Below are 15,053 nucleotides of genomic sequence, written 5' to 3'. Positions count from 1 at the left end.
CTTTTTGGGCCATCGATATTTTTGATATTCGGTAGATAGTTTTAATACCTATGGTACACGTCTACAGAACTGGTATGTGTTTATACACACAGCAAACCAGTTCCGTCGCCTTCTCACCCCATCACCATTCTCACAACCCACCCCCTTACCGCTTCACCCCCTTGCCCTTGCCCTTCCCACCCGCCTTCGAAAACACATTCCTCGTGCGCCTCCAATTCTCAACCAAGTGATCCACATTCTTCATATCATACTTCGGCTTACGCATATACGTCAACCTGGCCCTCCTCGCGCGCTTCGGCCGTCGCCACACGATCTCGATCCCCTGCACGTTCGGCGAGAATATCTTGTACCACATCTCCACCGGCACGCGCGAGATATGGTTCCGCAACAAAATCGCGGTGTCCACCCCCGCTCGTCGGATCGATAGACATACCCCCGCGAACGGCTCCCCGCCCCCCTTCCGCGTCGTCACTTGCAGCACGTCCCCCGGCTTCGCGCAGTCCGGGTTCTTCTTGTTGAAGAGAGAGGCCCGCGCCCCGGTCCGGTCGAGACGGCGGATTTGTTGCGCGTGGAAGGCTTCGAGTGCTGCGGGGTTGGTTTTTCGTGCGGAGGGCACGCGTGGGTAGATTGCGAAGGCGGTGCGGATTGGTTTGTTGGGCGTTGTGGGGGATCGGATGGCGTCTGTGGGGGATGGGTTTGGTTAGCTTTTCAGGGGGTGTGTTGGTTTGGGGGGAGGGAGGGCGGCGTACGGAATGTTATCTTCCGCACGGGGATCGTGGCCGGGGAGGGTGTTGCGGAAGCTGGAGCTGGAGCTGGTGGTGCGGCTGCTTCTGGCGTGGTGGGTGTGATTTCCGTCGCCATTGATCGGAATACCGCCGGGGTGCGGTGCTGTTGCTGCTGGCGGGTACGCCTGAGCACGGCTTTCCAGCTGCTCAGGGGCCGCCGCGTCGATTGGGTGATCATCGTGTCTGTTGCGGCTACTCCTCTTTTCGGATGTGGAAGTGCGTTGCGGGACGGACGAAATCTTGAAGCAATTGAGGTGTGGGTCCGGAACTATGCCCTATCGATAAGGAAACGGATGGAGGAATTTTGTTGCGGAGTCGGTCTTGGCGTACGTGGGGGCCGATCATCAGTTTGAATTTTTGTATTAGTGAAATTTCGATATTTTATCTTGAGCTTCAGAAATTTTACGACTTCCACGACATTGACGGTCTCGCGTGCGAGGAGTACCTTCGAAGCTGAATAGGGCCCAATTGATGGTATTTGCAAGAAATATGTCAAGAAAATTGGCGCTCGGCGCATCCCGCGCGAGCAATGGCGCCTTCACATTCGCGGCGAGGACAGCGATGTCTACCACACAACGGACGTTCTCGTCCACTGCTCAACGAAATAGTATATATCCCTAAATTTTTAAATATAGACCCAAAATAAGATCTAATCATACTGTATAGGGGAAATGATATACTTCTCAAAAGCCTCCTCCGAGGAATTAGACAATATCCTCAGCGAAATTCGACACCAGATCATCCTACCTGCCTTCCTCCCTCAAGACCAGCGGAAGAAGATCTACTCTAAGAAGTACGAGAAGCAGCTGCAAGCGGATCCTATAACTATCGAAATCGACGGCGAAGTCTTCAAGTTCCGGCACCAGAGCCCGTTCTCGAGCGTACCCAACACGAAAAAGGCACTGTACCGCGCCATCGAGTTGTTCTCTACGCCGGAAGACTTTTCCAACCTGCGCCCGCTGATTGAGGGCCTCGCGATCGCGGACCGGACGTTCAACGTCAACTCGCAGACGAAGTTGACGCGCTTAATCGGTGATAAGGGCCGGATCTACGACATCATCGAGCTCGCGCGCAGCGTCAAGCGCACAAGTTTCAAGCTCGACATGAGTGAAAAGGTCACCGAGATCCTGTATCACGTCCAGATGAGGGCCGTCCGCTCCGGCTGGGATCTGGAAGAGACGAGGAAGGCGCTGCGCTGGACCGAGATCGTCGTCGCCCTACTCGAGGAGAAGGACCACCAACCCGCAAACGGTCTCGTGCCCCGCGACACGCTGCCCCTGGCCCGAGACCCAATGGTACTCCTATCACCTCTACATTTAGCCGCTGTGCTAGTCCAGAAGCAGGGCACGGAAGCCGAACCTGCCGTCGTCGATAAGGTTATCCAGTATGCGACGAAGATCGTGTTACTATGGGACGAGGGCAAGACGTTGAGACAGACGCAGCCCGAGTCCTTGTTCCAGCCCGACGAGCCACTCGCATATATCGCCGTGGACAACAAGTTCGTGAAGCTAGGAGCGTCGTGGCTGTACGGCCTCAATGCCGCCCTCGAAGTCCTCCAGAACCAGGGTCCCCAACATGCAGAACTCGCGGCGAAGCTGAAGACGCGCCGGGATTCCCTAGAAGAGGAACTCCGCTTAGCGAGGGAAAATGCGAAAGGGGGTGTCGGCGAAGCGGTATGGCAGGTAGTGTTCGGGGGCATGGGCCCGGTGGGAGATGTAGACCAGGAAATACGAGATTCGATAGACAGAAAAACGGGATGAACTAAGGCTCGTCTAGACAGACCAGACTAGGCTTGTATAAAGATCGGTCTAGGACTGGTCAGATCACATGAGATCTGGATTAGCTCAGATGTAACAATACCGACTAGCTATCGCCGCAATTGTACTTGTACATACAATATTTACAGAGCGGCATGCTCGATCTATCATATCAAGCAACTCCTATTTAACATCTTGCTTGCTTGCCGACTCCTATGCATATGCGTATCTATTCAAACGCCTTCGCCCAGCTGAACCAAGAACTCTTCATTTCGCTTTCCCCTTTTATGTTGCTTTCCTCAAGGCAGTACGACGTATCTTTCCAATCCCTTGGGCACCGCGCTCAGCAAGCCCTTGCTCTCCAACCACTTCTTCGAGAATAAGCGCTCAGCATACCTATACGCGCCATCACACAGCATCGTAACAACGGTATGTCCAGGCCCCAACAGCTCCGCGACCTCCTTCGCAGCAACCACGTTCAACGCCGAGCTAGCACCCAAGTATAGCCCCTCCTCGTCTAAACACCGGTACACCATACCAATACTCTTCTCATCCGCAATATGCAGACTCCCATCCAACAAATCCAGATCAGGAGCCAAGTTATCCGTGATGCGTCCCTGACCAATCCCCTCCGTTATACTCCCACCACTCCTCTCGACGAGCTTCCCCCCAGACTGAATATACGAATGCAACACCGACCCCGGCGGATCCGCCAAATACGCCTTCACCCTGCCCCCCGAGACATCCTTCAAGAACCTCGTAACCCCCGCCAACGTCCCCGCCGTCCCCGTCGCACACGTAAACGCATCAACTCCCCCCTCAGTCTGGGCCCATATCTCCGGGCCCGTGGTCTCGATATGCGCTCTGCGATTCGCCGTGTTATCAAACTGATTCGTCCACACCGCGTTATCCAACCTTTCCGCATGGCGCTTCGCCTGATGGTTGTAGTTGTCAGGGTTATCGAACGCGACGGCAGGGACGGGGTACACCTCCGCGCCGAGCAGACGCAACAGGTCGATTTTGCCCTGCGATTGCGTGTTCGGCATGTATATCACGAGCCGGTACCCGCGCGACCGACACACGTGCGCGAGCCCGATCCCGGTGTTGCCTGCTGTGCCTTCGACGACGGTGCCCCCGGGCTTCAGGAGTCCGCGCTCTTCGGCGTCTAGGACGACGTAGAGCGCTGCGCGGTCTTTGACGGAACCGCCCGGGTTCATGAATTCGGCTTTGCCGAGGACTTCGCACCCGGTTTGTTCGGAGAGCGTGTTCATGCGGATGAGGGGGGTGTTGCCGATTGCTAAGATTGAGGAATTGGGTTAGCTATATTCTTGTTGGGGGGTTGGGATTGGATATTGTGTATTGTGAGTTGGAATAGAGCTCTGACAGGACGCAATCGAAGACCTCAATGCCATAAAGGAAAGCTGCACTACAAGGGAAAAAAGACAAGTCCTCATACCTCCAGTCAACCCCTTCGCAACGCCCTGCGCCTTAGACACGGCCAGCGTATGCGGGCTCGGGGGCTTCGCGACCACAGGACCAGCAGCAGCCGCGGCCCTGCGCGCCGTCGTCGATATTCGTCGCACGCTGTGTCGGAACATGGTTTCTGTCGGACCTTAAATTCCTAGTATGTGACGGAGTAGGAAATGGACTTTTTAATAATTTTGGCGGGGCAGTTTTGTTACGCTGGCGCAGGCGCTGGACCGGCTCGGTTCCAGCTAGCCGGCACGCATAAGCACGTCATCCCGGTTTCCGCACTCGGCCGCTTTTTAGGCCGTGTACATGTAGGTACATACCTATATGGTCCCCTATTTCTCTACAGTAGCCTCTGAAAAGAGTTTCAAAGTATGTAGGTACTTTTTAAATAAATAACTAGAGTGATGATCTGAAAGCAATGTGATCATAAAATCATTATATTATGAACATTAAGTAGTTACCTAAAAAGCACCAAATCTTAACAACTCATAAGCGTATACACAACGCAACACGACACATATAAATTACGCAACAAGCTACCTAGGTATCATCAAACTCCCCATCCACATACCACATACCCCCACCCCTACCTATCCATGCATACATATAACTAAATGCCAAAAAAAAAAATCATAAACCCATCCCTATAATGCTCAATAACCCCCCCTCCCCTCCCTCCATCCATCCATCCCCATACCCTCCACAGAATATCACTACTCGATAATCCTCACATACGGCGCCGGAAACAATCCCTCAGCGCCCATATAACTCCCAAAAAGCCACTCCCCATTAACATCCTCGACCTCCCTGACCTCCGAGCCCTTCGGAAACAACAACTCATCCACAGTCCCAGCCTTCGGGTACCAAGACCACCTCGCAATAGCCTTAAGCCCCGCGCCGCCATCCGGCGGGAAAAGCTCCGTGCCCAACGACGGCGCCGTATCCGCCACATCGGCCGCGACGAACTTCTCCAGCCTCGATCCGTTCTCAGTCTTCCAGCTCCACCTCTGCAGATGCGATTCCCCGCGACGTGGCTCCTCCTCGCTCGGACTAGCGGTGCCCTCGTAGGATTCCATGCGTAGGTTGCGGCCGCCCACTATATCGCGGAAGATGCTGCGTCGTTGTCCGAGGGAGCCTTCTGTGAACCCGACGATGCCCATCCGATGGCCCTTTAGACAGCGTCGCCAGCCCGCGTGCCCGTTTTCATCGGATATGCGCTTGTTGTGGACCGCGCTCGCGTAGCAGTCTACGCAGATTTCGTATTCGCCTTTCTGTGCGTCTGGGTAGGCCGTGCTAGTGCACTCCGGACAGTGGTACCTGCGATGATGAGGTAGGATAGCCTCCCGACAAATGTCGCATGTCATCGTGAATGTAAGTGACTTGAAGCTCCCAAGATTAACGGAGTTGGGTCCTGTGAATAATGTGGCTCCTCGCGGGCGTTTCGGTATTCGAGGACTGGTAGGTGGAGTATGAGGGCTCGATGTGGGTGCGACGTAAGTTAGAGGAAGAAGTGGATGTGTGCAACATTTGCCCGTGTTCACGCAATTGTTACAGAAACCCCAGTCGCCTTCGTTGCAGGATTCGCATCGCCAGAAGCACTCATTCGACCAGGAGAAGCATCGTGCGCAGAACATGCCGCTCTCTAAGCGATTAACCGGGTCATCCGTCGTGACCGTTCTTCGTCCTTCCGCTCCGCCAGGTACATATTTCGGCTGTCTATATCGACATGTAGTCAGCATGTGTGGCGGTTCCAAATCCTCATGGTCATCTGCTCGAGCTCTTTCCCAATTTTTGAAAGCCGCATATCCAAAACCAAACCAATGATTACATCCTTTCCCACTCCGATAGCAACTTAAGCAGATATTCCATTGGCCGTTGGCACACTTTGAACAGTTGTAATGAAGTTCGTATTCGATATGCGGTCGCCTGCAACGTGAACACGTGATTGAGGGTTCCTCGTAATATTGAGATCGCGTTCGGTGGTGATGTGTTTGATGTGTAGACGATGATATAAGCCCAAGGCTAGGTAGGGGGGATTGCGGTGCGACTACAAGACTTGATGGCCGTCGCGCTCGCTTGGGGGGTTCTTTGCCGGAATCATCAGACTGGAGTTCTGGGGAGGGCGCTGATGGGATCTGAGCAGCAGATGCCCGTCCACTGAATGATAAATCTCTAGGCCGGGGATCGGTAACCGAAGCGGTTGTCGTCAGCTGTACAGCTGAGGCTGAGGTAGGCATACTGGCGCTTCTTGAATCCGAAATGGAAGGGCGACGAGATGATGGATCGCTCGTCTGTTGTCTTGAAACTAAGTCAGTCTGCGATCTTGCTGCCGGAGTCGTCTCGGTCGTCCTTGGTCGAGTAGGATCTGTTGCACTTCTCGCACCGCTGGATGTCCTCCTCCTATGTCGTCTTTCTGGATCTGCACGAACTTCAAGGTGCGTTGACGTGATGGGAGGGCGGCTGCGGTCGTCCACCTGGCTTTGACTAGTGTGTGGTCTACTGGTTGCTGAACTTGACCTAGGTCGACTATTGGGTCGAGATGCGTCCGTCAAAAGAGGTCGTGGCGAAGGAGATGCTTGTTTAGATCGGTGAGATGCGATGCCGGGATCGCTCATCCTAGGCTGTTGGATAGACTGGTTGGTGCGGGCTCGTTCCCTCTGCCTCCGTCGATACGCTTCGGTGATCTTTCGGCTCAGATCATCATTTTGAGCTAGGTCGATGTTGTCTAAGTCTAAACCGTCTAAGAGACCTTCTTCCTGTATTTGACGAGCAAACTCTTCTATTTCTCGTTCTATATCACGAAAATCGACATTGGATGAGCTAATCAACGACCTTATGGATGACTGGTGCTCTACTTGTCTCCTCCTGATTTGGGATGAATCACGCGAGCGATGTTGTGATTCGCTGCGATGACGTCGTCGTTCATCCGAAGATAGATCGGGTTGCAACATGCCGGTCGAATCAACCCGACGTCTGTGCTCATCATCTCTCCGGGCGCGATCGTGCGTATCCCGACGCCGGGCCTCCCGGCTACTGTCTCTGTCCGACCTGCCCCTCCTATCTTCGGTCCGATTATAATCGCGATACCGCCCCGCCCTGGATGATTCTGCAGCATCGACACCAGCATCATGCAAGCTCATCTGACGTGCTTCTTCCAACATCTGCCTCTCGATTTCCTCTAACCGCCTCTCTTCGGGCGACTTGTAAGGCACGCGCACCCGTGGCAAGACATTATCTCCAGGTTTATATTTCTGACGCATCTCTTCTTTCTCGTCCTCCGCTCTAGCCTTGTCTGGGTTCGCAGACAGGTACATTTCGAGTAAAGTGTTGACGGTAGCATTGTGGCGAGTATCACGAACGAAGGCACGACAAGATGGACAGGTGAATCTTTGAGAGCCGGGGGTTGGAGGGTTGGGTGAGTTTTCCGCTACAGTTTGTTGCCATCCGAACCAGTCCTTTAAACAAGAGCCGCAAAATGTGTGCAAGCAGTCGAGTAGGGTTAAGGGTTGGTATAGAATATCGGTACAAATCTAAGAGTTTGGTTAGTTCATCCCGTCGCCTAAGTCACCCCGCAATTTTCTTCCAAGATTATTTACTTACAGAACAGGTCAACTCCTTCTCCAAATCTACGCCAGGTCTTGGGGAAGCCATTGCGCCTAGTTTTAACTTCCAAGATCGAACTTGGAACTGAGTCTGAAACTGAGACTGAGTAATGTTGAAGCGCCTAAAGTTTACCGAAAGCGGCTACGAAAAGAGTCAAAATAGGTAGTGGGGGACATAGAAGAAATGTCTTGTATTGGCGAGTCACAGTACTTCGTATAGCACTTCGTATTGGTTCGCCCACCACCATTAGTCGACTGCATGGTGCTAATTGCTGCGCATCTGACTGTGAGCTCCGTGGCTCAATGTACCTAACATAACATAAGAAGACGAGCGAACGAGCGATCGAGCGATGACAAGAAGCTTCTAGGTATTCATATCAATACTATGCATTCTATGCAATAGTCAGCACTACCCGAGACTCGAGTACAGCGGTGAAGAAGATGGGGTTTGGAAGTTTGTATGATCGTTTTTGATTTGGGGATTTCAAGATGGAGATCCATTTAACAGGTTCATTAGATCGTACTATCGGGTAATGCCCCGATTTAATGCAAGATTATATGCATATCTTTTATTCAACCAACCGCCACCGTTCCGCTTGACCGTAACTAACCGTAAATCGGCCTCCTTTCTTTGTGAGTACCGAGATAGACTCATAATACACTTGGCAACAGGTAGAATTTTCATCTAGCTTTTTCAATAGGTATGAAATCTGAAAAGTAAAGTGACCAAGATATTATAGGAGCCAATTATTGCACGGGATATGTATGTATACCAAAGTATGTACATAGGTACATATGAACTCCTTAATCGTTAGAGAAGATAACCTGAATAGGAAGTTCGAAGGTTGAATTCATGGAAAGGCTAGGTAAATAAAAGTGTGCCCATTATATCTGGAAGTTATGATGTTGACATTATAGAAATAGCTAACTCGTTGTTATTGCTCTAACAGTTATTTGTCACGCCTATCGAAAACTCAAAGTTGTAGGTACCAGGTACTAACTTTACTATCCTCGTAGTAAAGACCACCGTATATGTCCTTAGCATCCCTATATCGTAACCTCCTCGCCCTCCTTGGTCTTACATAATGGGATGTTCATGTAAATGCTTCATTTTCCCTATCATCGTTTAAAAAGAGGTTGGGAGAAGACAACCCTTTATGAAAGCTGTGTGATGGCGTTGCAGCCATAAGCCACTATCTATCTAGGCACAGATAGGGTAGTTTGATGAGGTGGCGTTTGTGGGGGGTCATCTAATTTGGTATTTGGATAAATCTTTGGGACCTTACATAGAACTTCATGAATTTCTCTAGAGAGGACAGAGGATGTTTAGGTATGAAGTCTACACTTTTAGTACGATTAGAATAGAACACGACATCCAACCCCTTTTCATTAGGGATCTTCTTGTATACTGTGGTCAGTCAAGTCCGTTTCAGGGCACTAGGTAATTACACGTAAAGCCGTGCATAAATGCCAGCTCTTGCATAAGGCAATCGGATCATACATACATCACACCAAGTGGGAATGCTGTGATAACGGAGCGTCACCTGAAACATAGAGGTGGCGTTGCCGCATTGGTCAAGACTCCGAATGAGCAGGACTAAGGCACTGTACTTATCAAGAGATTCGGACTGCAACTTATGTTGTGATTTTCAGGGGATCTAACCTAAGTCTCTGCCGAAGTCTCACCCCAAATTTCTATCGCTTTGGTCTTGATGAGTATAGCCGTATCGCCGGTCCCGATAGATGCAGTCCCGTCATTTGATATTGTTAGAGCATCTCCAAAGTGAAGATGATCATCGACGACGCGGGGCTCGTCCTTAAATCGAACGACATGCTGAGTTGGACTGAGAACGAACAAGATCGGCCGCGCGGGAAACCTGATAGTGCCACGGAATTCAACCCAATCATGTATTGGATCCATCTCCCGCACGACCGGCTTACGCTGCTCTTCATCCTCTTCATCTGGCGCTTCCCTGAGACTCTCTTCACCTGCAGTCTCCTTCTCCTTTTCGAGAAGTAATGGCTTGAAAATACCGAAGATATATTTCTCGCCCGCCGAAGTCAGTCCGTACATGGCTAAGATACTTAAATCAGGCATTGTCTTCATAAAGTTAGCCAGAACTCCAGCCGTAGGGCGGATGCCCGTATGCCATTGATGAGCCCTGCCGAAGCTCTCGAAATCCACGTCTTGGTTTATCATCGTCGCTAGCTGGCTCAAGCGTGGTAGAGTCATGAAGCTGTCTTTGGGGGGCGTAGGAGCTATCCAATCGCCAGAGATGCTGAATGGCTGCTCCTTCAAGAACGCTGTAGATATAATTCTGTGAAGCGGATCGAATAGGAACGGCATTTGTTTAAGCGCGTCATCAAATTTAGGCCAAGTAATGATACCCAATTTCGCATCCTCGCAGAATGAAGCTGTTATATTTCTTGCTGCCTCCTCGTATTGAGATGGTATCGGTTCCCCTGGAGTTTTGTGCTCAAATTGTAGAGCTAGCAAGAAAGTAACGAAGGTCGTAAACCGATCTAGGGGGATGGCTAGGGTGTCGAATTTAGGCAGCCCCTTGGCGAGCGTCTTAGCGAACTCGCGGAAGCCATCGCGTCGTACGCCCGCGTAAGGGTAGTTGGGTTCTGGCTGAATTGTATGCAGCACATCTAGGACATCATGGTATATCTCATCACCATCGTCGTCACGGTTGACAAACAGCCAGTCTGAGTTGCCGTAGAATGCATCTGGCTCAAAGTGAGCATTGTAAATGGCTCTTTTTTGTGTTTCAATTGGATCAAATGATCCGCTGTGTGTTGTGGTGGCCAAACTTTGGAAGAGTAGTCTGCGATGGTCGGCCACGGTACGTGAGCGAGAAGAGCCGTCAGCCCCAATGACTCTGCGAGAAACCCCTGGGAGGATCCATGCCAACCCTCGATATATCTCAGAGAGAGAAAGGCTTGGAGGGACTTTTTCGTTTGGTGGATGATAGAAAGGTGTGGCACTTAAGTAAGCGACAACGCTATAGATAAGACGGCCGAAATCCTCGCAAGATTGAGGGAGGCCACCCTTACTGCATAGTAGCGAAATGAAGGCAGATTCGTTAAGCTCTTTTATGCCGGAAGGGACTTTCTCTGGATCGGGCACGATAGCCTCTTCTACCTCAAGCCGGTCCCAAATACAAGAAGGCTCCAAGATTCCTTGTGATTTCCACTTGTCGATTCTCTCGTCTTGGACCATTTTGAAGGTTTGGTTAGATAAACGAAGATAGAGAGGGGAATGGGATTTAATTCCTATTATTCAGCTCGGTCGTGGGAAAGTTGTGACAATTTGTCACAAGACTTAAAGTTATTACCCTCAATACCTAATTGACATTAATAAACAAAATCCGAAAAGAATATTAAATTTAGATGTCTGTCCTCATCGAAAGAACACCAAAAGGGTAATCTAAATTTAGCGAAACAAGCAACCGATTAATGCAGGTACGCATGATGATAATAGGTAATGACATCATTGTATCATTGTAAATCAACCTCGCTGCTGCCTCGTAGGAAGACGAAAGAGCAGGAAGAGGGGAAGGAAAGAACCCTGGAGATCGCTGACACCGCCGCCGCCACCGCCGTAATGGCCGGAACTTGCAATTTCCCCAAATACACACCTAAGCGTCTGAGTCAGATCTGCAAGCGCTAAGAACTATCGTTCTAATTTGGTTCATCCGATACTTCCTAGATGGGCTTATACCGAGGGGTTGCATTACCAGAGATTCAGAAATCGTTGGGCGCAAAGTGCCGTGGTAGGAAGACGATCCATGTTGAAACAAACAAACAGCATTTCAAATTCATGCTACTGGTGAATGAATATATCTGACTAAGGACTAACTGCACGACTGAGGCTTGTATGACAGTGCCGTAAACTTAAGGAGGATGGCGCCAAAAAAGAAATCTGGAGACGGGACGATCCATACGCTAAGCGCCAACAGGCTCCACTAAATACAGCGTCACGTGACCTGAAGCTAACAAAATAGGCGCAGCACTGGACAATTTACTGATTTGGGAATAGACTCTTGGAATTCTTTAGGTAATCACAACAACAACCTAGCAGTTGAGCTGGCAGCCCTGAGGCTGGGTAGACTACCTTGGTACCTACCTAGTAATGAATCGGAGTATTGCGACGATTATTATATTGAATTTCAAAGGTCATATGGTCTCACTGCTTATTTAGCACCATTCGTTTACATAATTTCAAATAAATCGTAGGATTTCTTCATCAATATGAAGCTACCTAGTGTTATGATACATCAGCCAAGATGTCATACTTCCAACGCCATTATGCTCTTTAGGATACTCGATCCTTAAACCCCGCGGAGATAACAGGGCTGAGCATAGAGATATCCAATAGGATATTCACCGGTACCTGGGCAGGTAAGTAAGACAGCGCCGCTGAAGAATCCTTTCGATTAATTAGGAGTATCACATCAGCGATATAACCATTTTTGTTAATATTCTTTCCTTATTGATCATGAGCACCATCTGTTGCTTAGCGATCTTCAGGATCTACACTGAGGATGAGGCTCCCTGCTGGCCCTGGTTTCTGGGTATGGGGAATTGTAATTCTATTTTCGATCTATCACACGATTTGAATCCCTACAGCACTTGAAGGTGACAATTGACGACAAAGGCTTCAAGTAATAGTATACCTTTCAATTGTCGGTAGAAACTGTGAATAGAAATTTGTATATAAAGGTAGTTGTACAAACCTCGAGTATTGGTTTTTTCTCATCACTCATCACCATCATCATCTCAACCAACCAAAGCATCTATACTTCAGTATACAGCTCATTCTTTATAACACTACTTTCCAAACTTCTATCTTCTCAAACGCTCTCCCTCATTCAAAATGAAGTTCTCATCTATCTTCTCCGTCTTCCTTGCCGGTCTGGCTGTTGCTAGTCCTCTAGGAAAGCCCCAGAGCAGCGAAGACCTCGCTGTTCGCGAGGCCGAGATCGAGATCGAGAGCAACTTGATCACCCGTGCGGATGACAAGATCAGCGCAGAGTATAACAAAGTCCACGCTGCTAAGAGCTCCATCGCCAACGGAAAGTACTATGCATTCACCGTCAAATGTAAGCCAACCCCTGAACAATAGCAGACACAGCAGATTTGATAGCTGACATATTAAACAGGGCCTCTCGGTGATGGTACCAACATCGACTCCGAGACTCCTGCTGAGATCCAAGAGTTGCAGAAGAAGCTTGGCTTCAAGCACGTCGGTGTATGTAAACCTCTAATATTCCCAAACCTCTTGGTCTGCCCCGGCATACTACAGAAACCCGCAACTAACATACCTTCTAGGTGATTATTGGAAAGGTCAAGGACGTTGAGACTGGCAAGGGCAAGAACAAGCACCACGAGAAGGACTTCAGTGGCCAGCTCTTCCACCTGATCAAGAAGGCCGATGGCTCTGCCCAGCTCGACTCTCCCCGCAACTACAAGCTCTCTGGACAGACTGCAGGTCTCTTCAAGAACGGCCAACTCAGCTTCCTCAAGGAGGTCTCTGCTAAGACCTTCTCTGATGCCAAGAAGACTGCCGACAAGTACTTCGCCGTCCCCGGCCACGACAAGTACTCTGTCGACAACAACAACTGCGACTCCTTCGCCAAGACTTTCGCTGCTGAGTTGTAAGAAGTTACAGCAGTTTGACGGCACAAAACATAGCGCTGTGAAGTCTAGACCAGCGGCTCTGGCTTGGGATTAACTTCGAAAAGTAGAAGTGACGGCTTTCGGCAGTCATTTCACCCATTCGCTACGGTGATGAAGAACATACAGGGGCTTTGTACATAAATATTCCGAAATTGTTGTATTATTACAAACTGGGGGGTACCATAGATCGGTTTTCAAGCATATAACAATAGATTCAACGTTTCACTACAGCAAAAAGGACCAATCTAGATTGTCTAGAGATCTGAAACCAAAATTGCGTTGGTGCCTAATAATTAACTCGGCCGATGTGATCTGACTTAGATCCTTAGATTACGCTGTAATACGGCGCATGTTCTAAAGCGGCGTGACCTACAGTAACCTCAATACGGACTCAACCCACGAGATGCCTAACTAGCTTAGTCCGACATACACCACCACACCACCCTAACCGCAAAGGAATCCGCCTATTCATGCGTCCACTCAGGCTTCTTCTTCTCCGCAAACGCTTGCATCCCGACCTTCTGATCCTTGCTCCCAAACAAGCTATGGAAAACCCTCCTCTCATACTCGACCCCGTCCCTGAGCGGCAAGTCCTGGCTCTTATTCACGACCTCCTTGGCCGCGATAACCGCGACCCGGGAATTCCCCGCAATCGTCTCGGCCGTCTTCAGCGCGCCCTCCATCAGCGCCGCATGATCCGAGAACGCCCTCGCCGCCAGCCCCCAGCGCGCCGCATCCGCGCCACTGAAGCTCTTCCCCGTAAGAATCAGCTCCATGGCGCGCGACTTCCCAATCGCGCGCGTGAGTCTCTGGCTCCCACCGGCGCCGGGGACCGTGCCTAGCTTGATCTCGGGTTGTCCGAAGTTGGCCTGCTCGGTGCAGTACAGGATATCGGCCATCATGGCGAGCTCGCAGCCGCCGCCGAGGGCGTGGCCGGAGACGGCGGCGATGATGGGTTTCTTGACGCGCGAGGTGAGCTGCGACCAGGACTCGATGAAGCTCGTCTTGTACGCTTCCGAGAAGGTCAGCGGCGCCATTTCCTTTATGTCGGCGCCGGCTGCGAAGGCTTTCTCGGACCCCGTGAGGAGGATCACGGAGACGGAGTCCGAGGTGTTGAATTCGTCGAGGGCTTGGTTTAGCTCGGTTATGAGGGGCGTGCAGAGTGCGTTTAGGGCTTTGGGTCGGTTAAGGGTTACTGGTGATACGGGCCGAGGTTAATTGGTGGGAGCTGTGTGGTGAGTGTTGCGTGTGTGAATATCTCACCTTGGCCGACGCCCGGTTTGGGCTCGGATACTAGGATGTACTCATAGGATTTTGATGACGTAGCGGAGAATTGGCGGATTGTCTTGGGAAGTGTGCATGGCTGGAAGCGGGAGGCTAACGGCCTCAATGTCCGTAAAGTGTTCATTTTGAGTGAGCCTAGATGAATCGCAGCTTGGATTAACGGGATTAACACATGTACATAATATAACCCCTCTAATGGGGTGGAGAAGACTATCAATTGAAACAATCGAGATGATTTGGAAAGGCGCTTTATTTATGAAAGTCACGTTAAGTCCGAGGTGCAATCAATTGGGCAGTTAATATCCCGGCTTAGAAATCGATGTATCTGTTCGAGGTGAGAGTGAAGTTAAGAACCACAGCTCCGGAGCTTATGAGGTCATGAAGCCGAAGCTGGCCGAGGATAACGGACTGCAACTAGAAACTGTAACTCAACCAGCCACACCCCACTACGGAATACGACTTACTAAGAA

General features: G+C 50.4%; 7 protein-coding genes across 7 annotated transcripts; 2 read left to right on the top strand and 5 right to left on the bottom strand.

The window, feature by feature from the left end:
- Positions 1-145: 145 nt before the first annotated feature.
- GGS22DRAFT_186183 (translation protein SH3-like domain-containing protein) lies at positions 146-963 on the bottom strand (the record flags this gene model as incomplete). Its single annotated transcript, XM_047964417.1, has 2 exons — positions 146-681; positions 750-963. The coding sequence occupies 2 exons, from the start codon at positions 961-963 to the stop codon at positions 146-148; spliced, it is 750 nt and encodes a 249-aa protein (XP_047821185.1).
- A 311-nt stretch (positions 964-1,274) lies between these two features.
- Positions 1,275-2,545, top strand: GGS22DRAFT_186182 (uncharacterized protein; the record flags this gene model as incomplete). Its single annotated transcript, XM_047964416.1, has 2 exons — positions 1,275-1,392; positions 1,452-2,545. 2 exons carry the CDS (start codon positions 1,275-1,277, stop codon positions 2,543-2,545), a joined length of 1,212 nt encoding a protein of 403 aa, XP_047821184.1.
- A 148-nt stretch (positions 2,546-2,693) lies between these two features.
- On the bottom strand, positions 2,694-4,417 carry GGS22DRAFT_108079 (cysteine synthase). Its single transcript, XM_047957865.1, has 2 exons — positions 3,999-4,417; positions 2,694-3,839 (listed from the first exon to the last, which is right to left on the bottom strand). The coding sequence occupies exons 1-2, from the start codon at positions 4,138-4,140 to the stop codon at positions 2,842-2,844; spliced, it is 1,140 nt and encodes a 379-aa protein (XP_047821183.1). The 5' UTR covers positions 4,141-4,417; the 3' UTR covers positions 2,694-2,841.
- A 284-nt stretch (positions 4,418-4,701) lies between these two features.
- GGS22DRAFT_108073 (uncharacterized protein) lies at positions 4,702-8,079 on the bottom strand. The gene is made up of 2 exons (XM_047957864.1): positions 7,616-8,079; positions 4,702-7,545 (listed from the first exon to the last, which is right to left on the bottom strand). Exons 1-2 carry the CDS (start codon positions 7,664-7,666, stop codon positions 4,729-4,731), a joined length of 2,868 nt encoding a protein of 955 aa, XP_047821182.1. The 5' UTR covers positions 7,667-8,079; the 3' UTR covers positions 4,702-4,728.
- A 930-nt stretch (positions 8,080-9,009) lies between these two features.
- On the bottom strand, positions 9,010-11,514 carry GGS22DRAFT_156833 (uncharacterized protein). Its single transcript, XM_047960425.1, has 2 exons — positions 11,358-11,514; positions 9,010-11,258 (listed from the first exon to the last, which is right to left on the bottom strand). The coding sequence occupies exon 2, from the start codon at positions 10,838-10,840 to the stop codon at positions 9,281-9,283; it is 1,560 nt and encodes a 519-aa protein (XP_047821181.1). The 5' UTR covers positions 10,841-11,258; positions 11,358-11,514; the 3' UTR covers positions 9,010-9,280.
- An 843-nt stretch (positions 11,515-12,357) lies between these two features.
- GGS22DRAFT_108056 (uncharacterized protein) lies at positions 12,358-13,544 on the top strand. Its single transcript, XM_047957863.1, has 3 exons — positions 12,358-12,722; positions 12,783-12,871; positions 12,952-13,544. The coding sequence occupies exons 1-3, from the start codon at positions 12,497-12,499 to the stop codon at positions 13,279-13,281; spliced, it is 645 nt and encodes a 214-aa protein (XP_047821180.1). The 5' UTR covers positions 12,358-12,496; the 3' UTR covers positions 13,282-13,544.
- GGS22DRAFT_156829 (ClpP/crotonase) lies at positions 13,526-15,021 on the bottom strand. The gene is made up of 2 exons (XM_047960424.1): positions 14,563-15,021; positions 13,526-14,494 (listed from the first exon to the last, which is right to left on the bottom strand). Exons 1-2 carry the CDS (start codon positions 14,705-14,707, stop codon positions 13,764-13,766), a joined length of 876 nt encoding a protein of 291 aa, XP_047821179.1. The 5' UTR covers positions 14,708-15,021; the 3' UTR covers positions 13,526-13,763.
- Positions 15,022-15,053: the final 32 nt, after the last annotated feature.

Source organism: Annulohypoxylon maeteangense, assembly GCF_022496945.1.
Source record: "Annulohypoxylon maeteangense strain CBS 123835 unplaced genomic scaffold GGS22scaffold_4, whole genome shotgun sequence".
Taxonomy (NCBI): Eukaryota; Fungi; Ascomycota; class Sordariomycetes; order Xylariales; family Hypoxylaceae; genus Annulohypoxylon; species Annulohypoxylon maeteangense.
Note: the sequence above shows the minus strand (reverse complement) of the source record. Positions and strands in the feature narration are given on the sequence as shown.

Coding starts and splice junctions, on each gene's coding strand:
- GGS22DRAFT_108079 (XM_047957865.1), bottom strand. CDS start 4,140: ATGTTCCGACACAGCGTGCGACGAATATCGACGACGGCGCGCAGGGCC. Junction 3,840..3,998: donor TGCGAAGGGGTTGACTGGAG/GTATGAGGACTT, acceptor CCTCAATCTTAG/CAATCGGCAACACCCCCCTC.
- GGS22DRAFT_108073 (XM_047957864.1), bottom strand. CDS start 7,666: ATGGCTTCCCCAAGACCTGGCGTAGATTTGGAGAAGGAGTTGACCTGT. Junction 7,546..7,615: donor AGAAGGAGTTGACCTGTTCT/GTAAGTAAATAA, acceptor CCAAACTCTTAG/ATTTGTACCGATATTCTATA.
- GGS22DRAFT_156833 (XM_047960425.1), bottom strand. CDS start 10,840: ATGGTCCAAGACGAGAGAATCGACAAGTGGAAATCACAAGGAATCTTG.
- GGS22DRAFT_108056 (XM_047957863.1), top strand. CDS start 12,497: ATGAAGTTCTCATCTATCTTCTCCGTCTTCCTTGCCGGTCTGGCTGTT. Junction 12,723..12,782: donor CTATGCATTCACCGTCAAAT/GTAAGCCAACCC, acceptor CATATTAAACAG/GGCCTCTCGGTGATGGTACC. Junction 12,872..12,951: donor TTGGCTTCAAGCACGTCGGT/GTATGTAAACCT, acceptor CATACCTTCTAG/GTGATTATTGGAAAGGTCAA.
- GGS22DRAFT_156829 (XM_047960424.1), bottom strand. CDS start 14,707: ATGAACACTTTACGGACATTGAGGCCGTTAGCCTCCCGCTTCCAGCCA. Junction 14,495..14,562: donor CAAACCGGGCGTCGGCCAAG/GTGAGATATTCA, acceptor CCGTATCACCAG/TAACCCTTAACCGACCCAAA.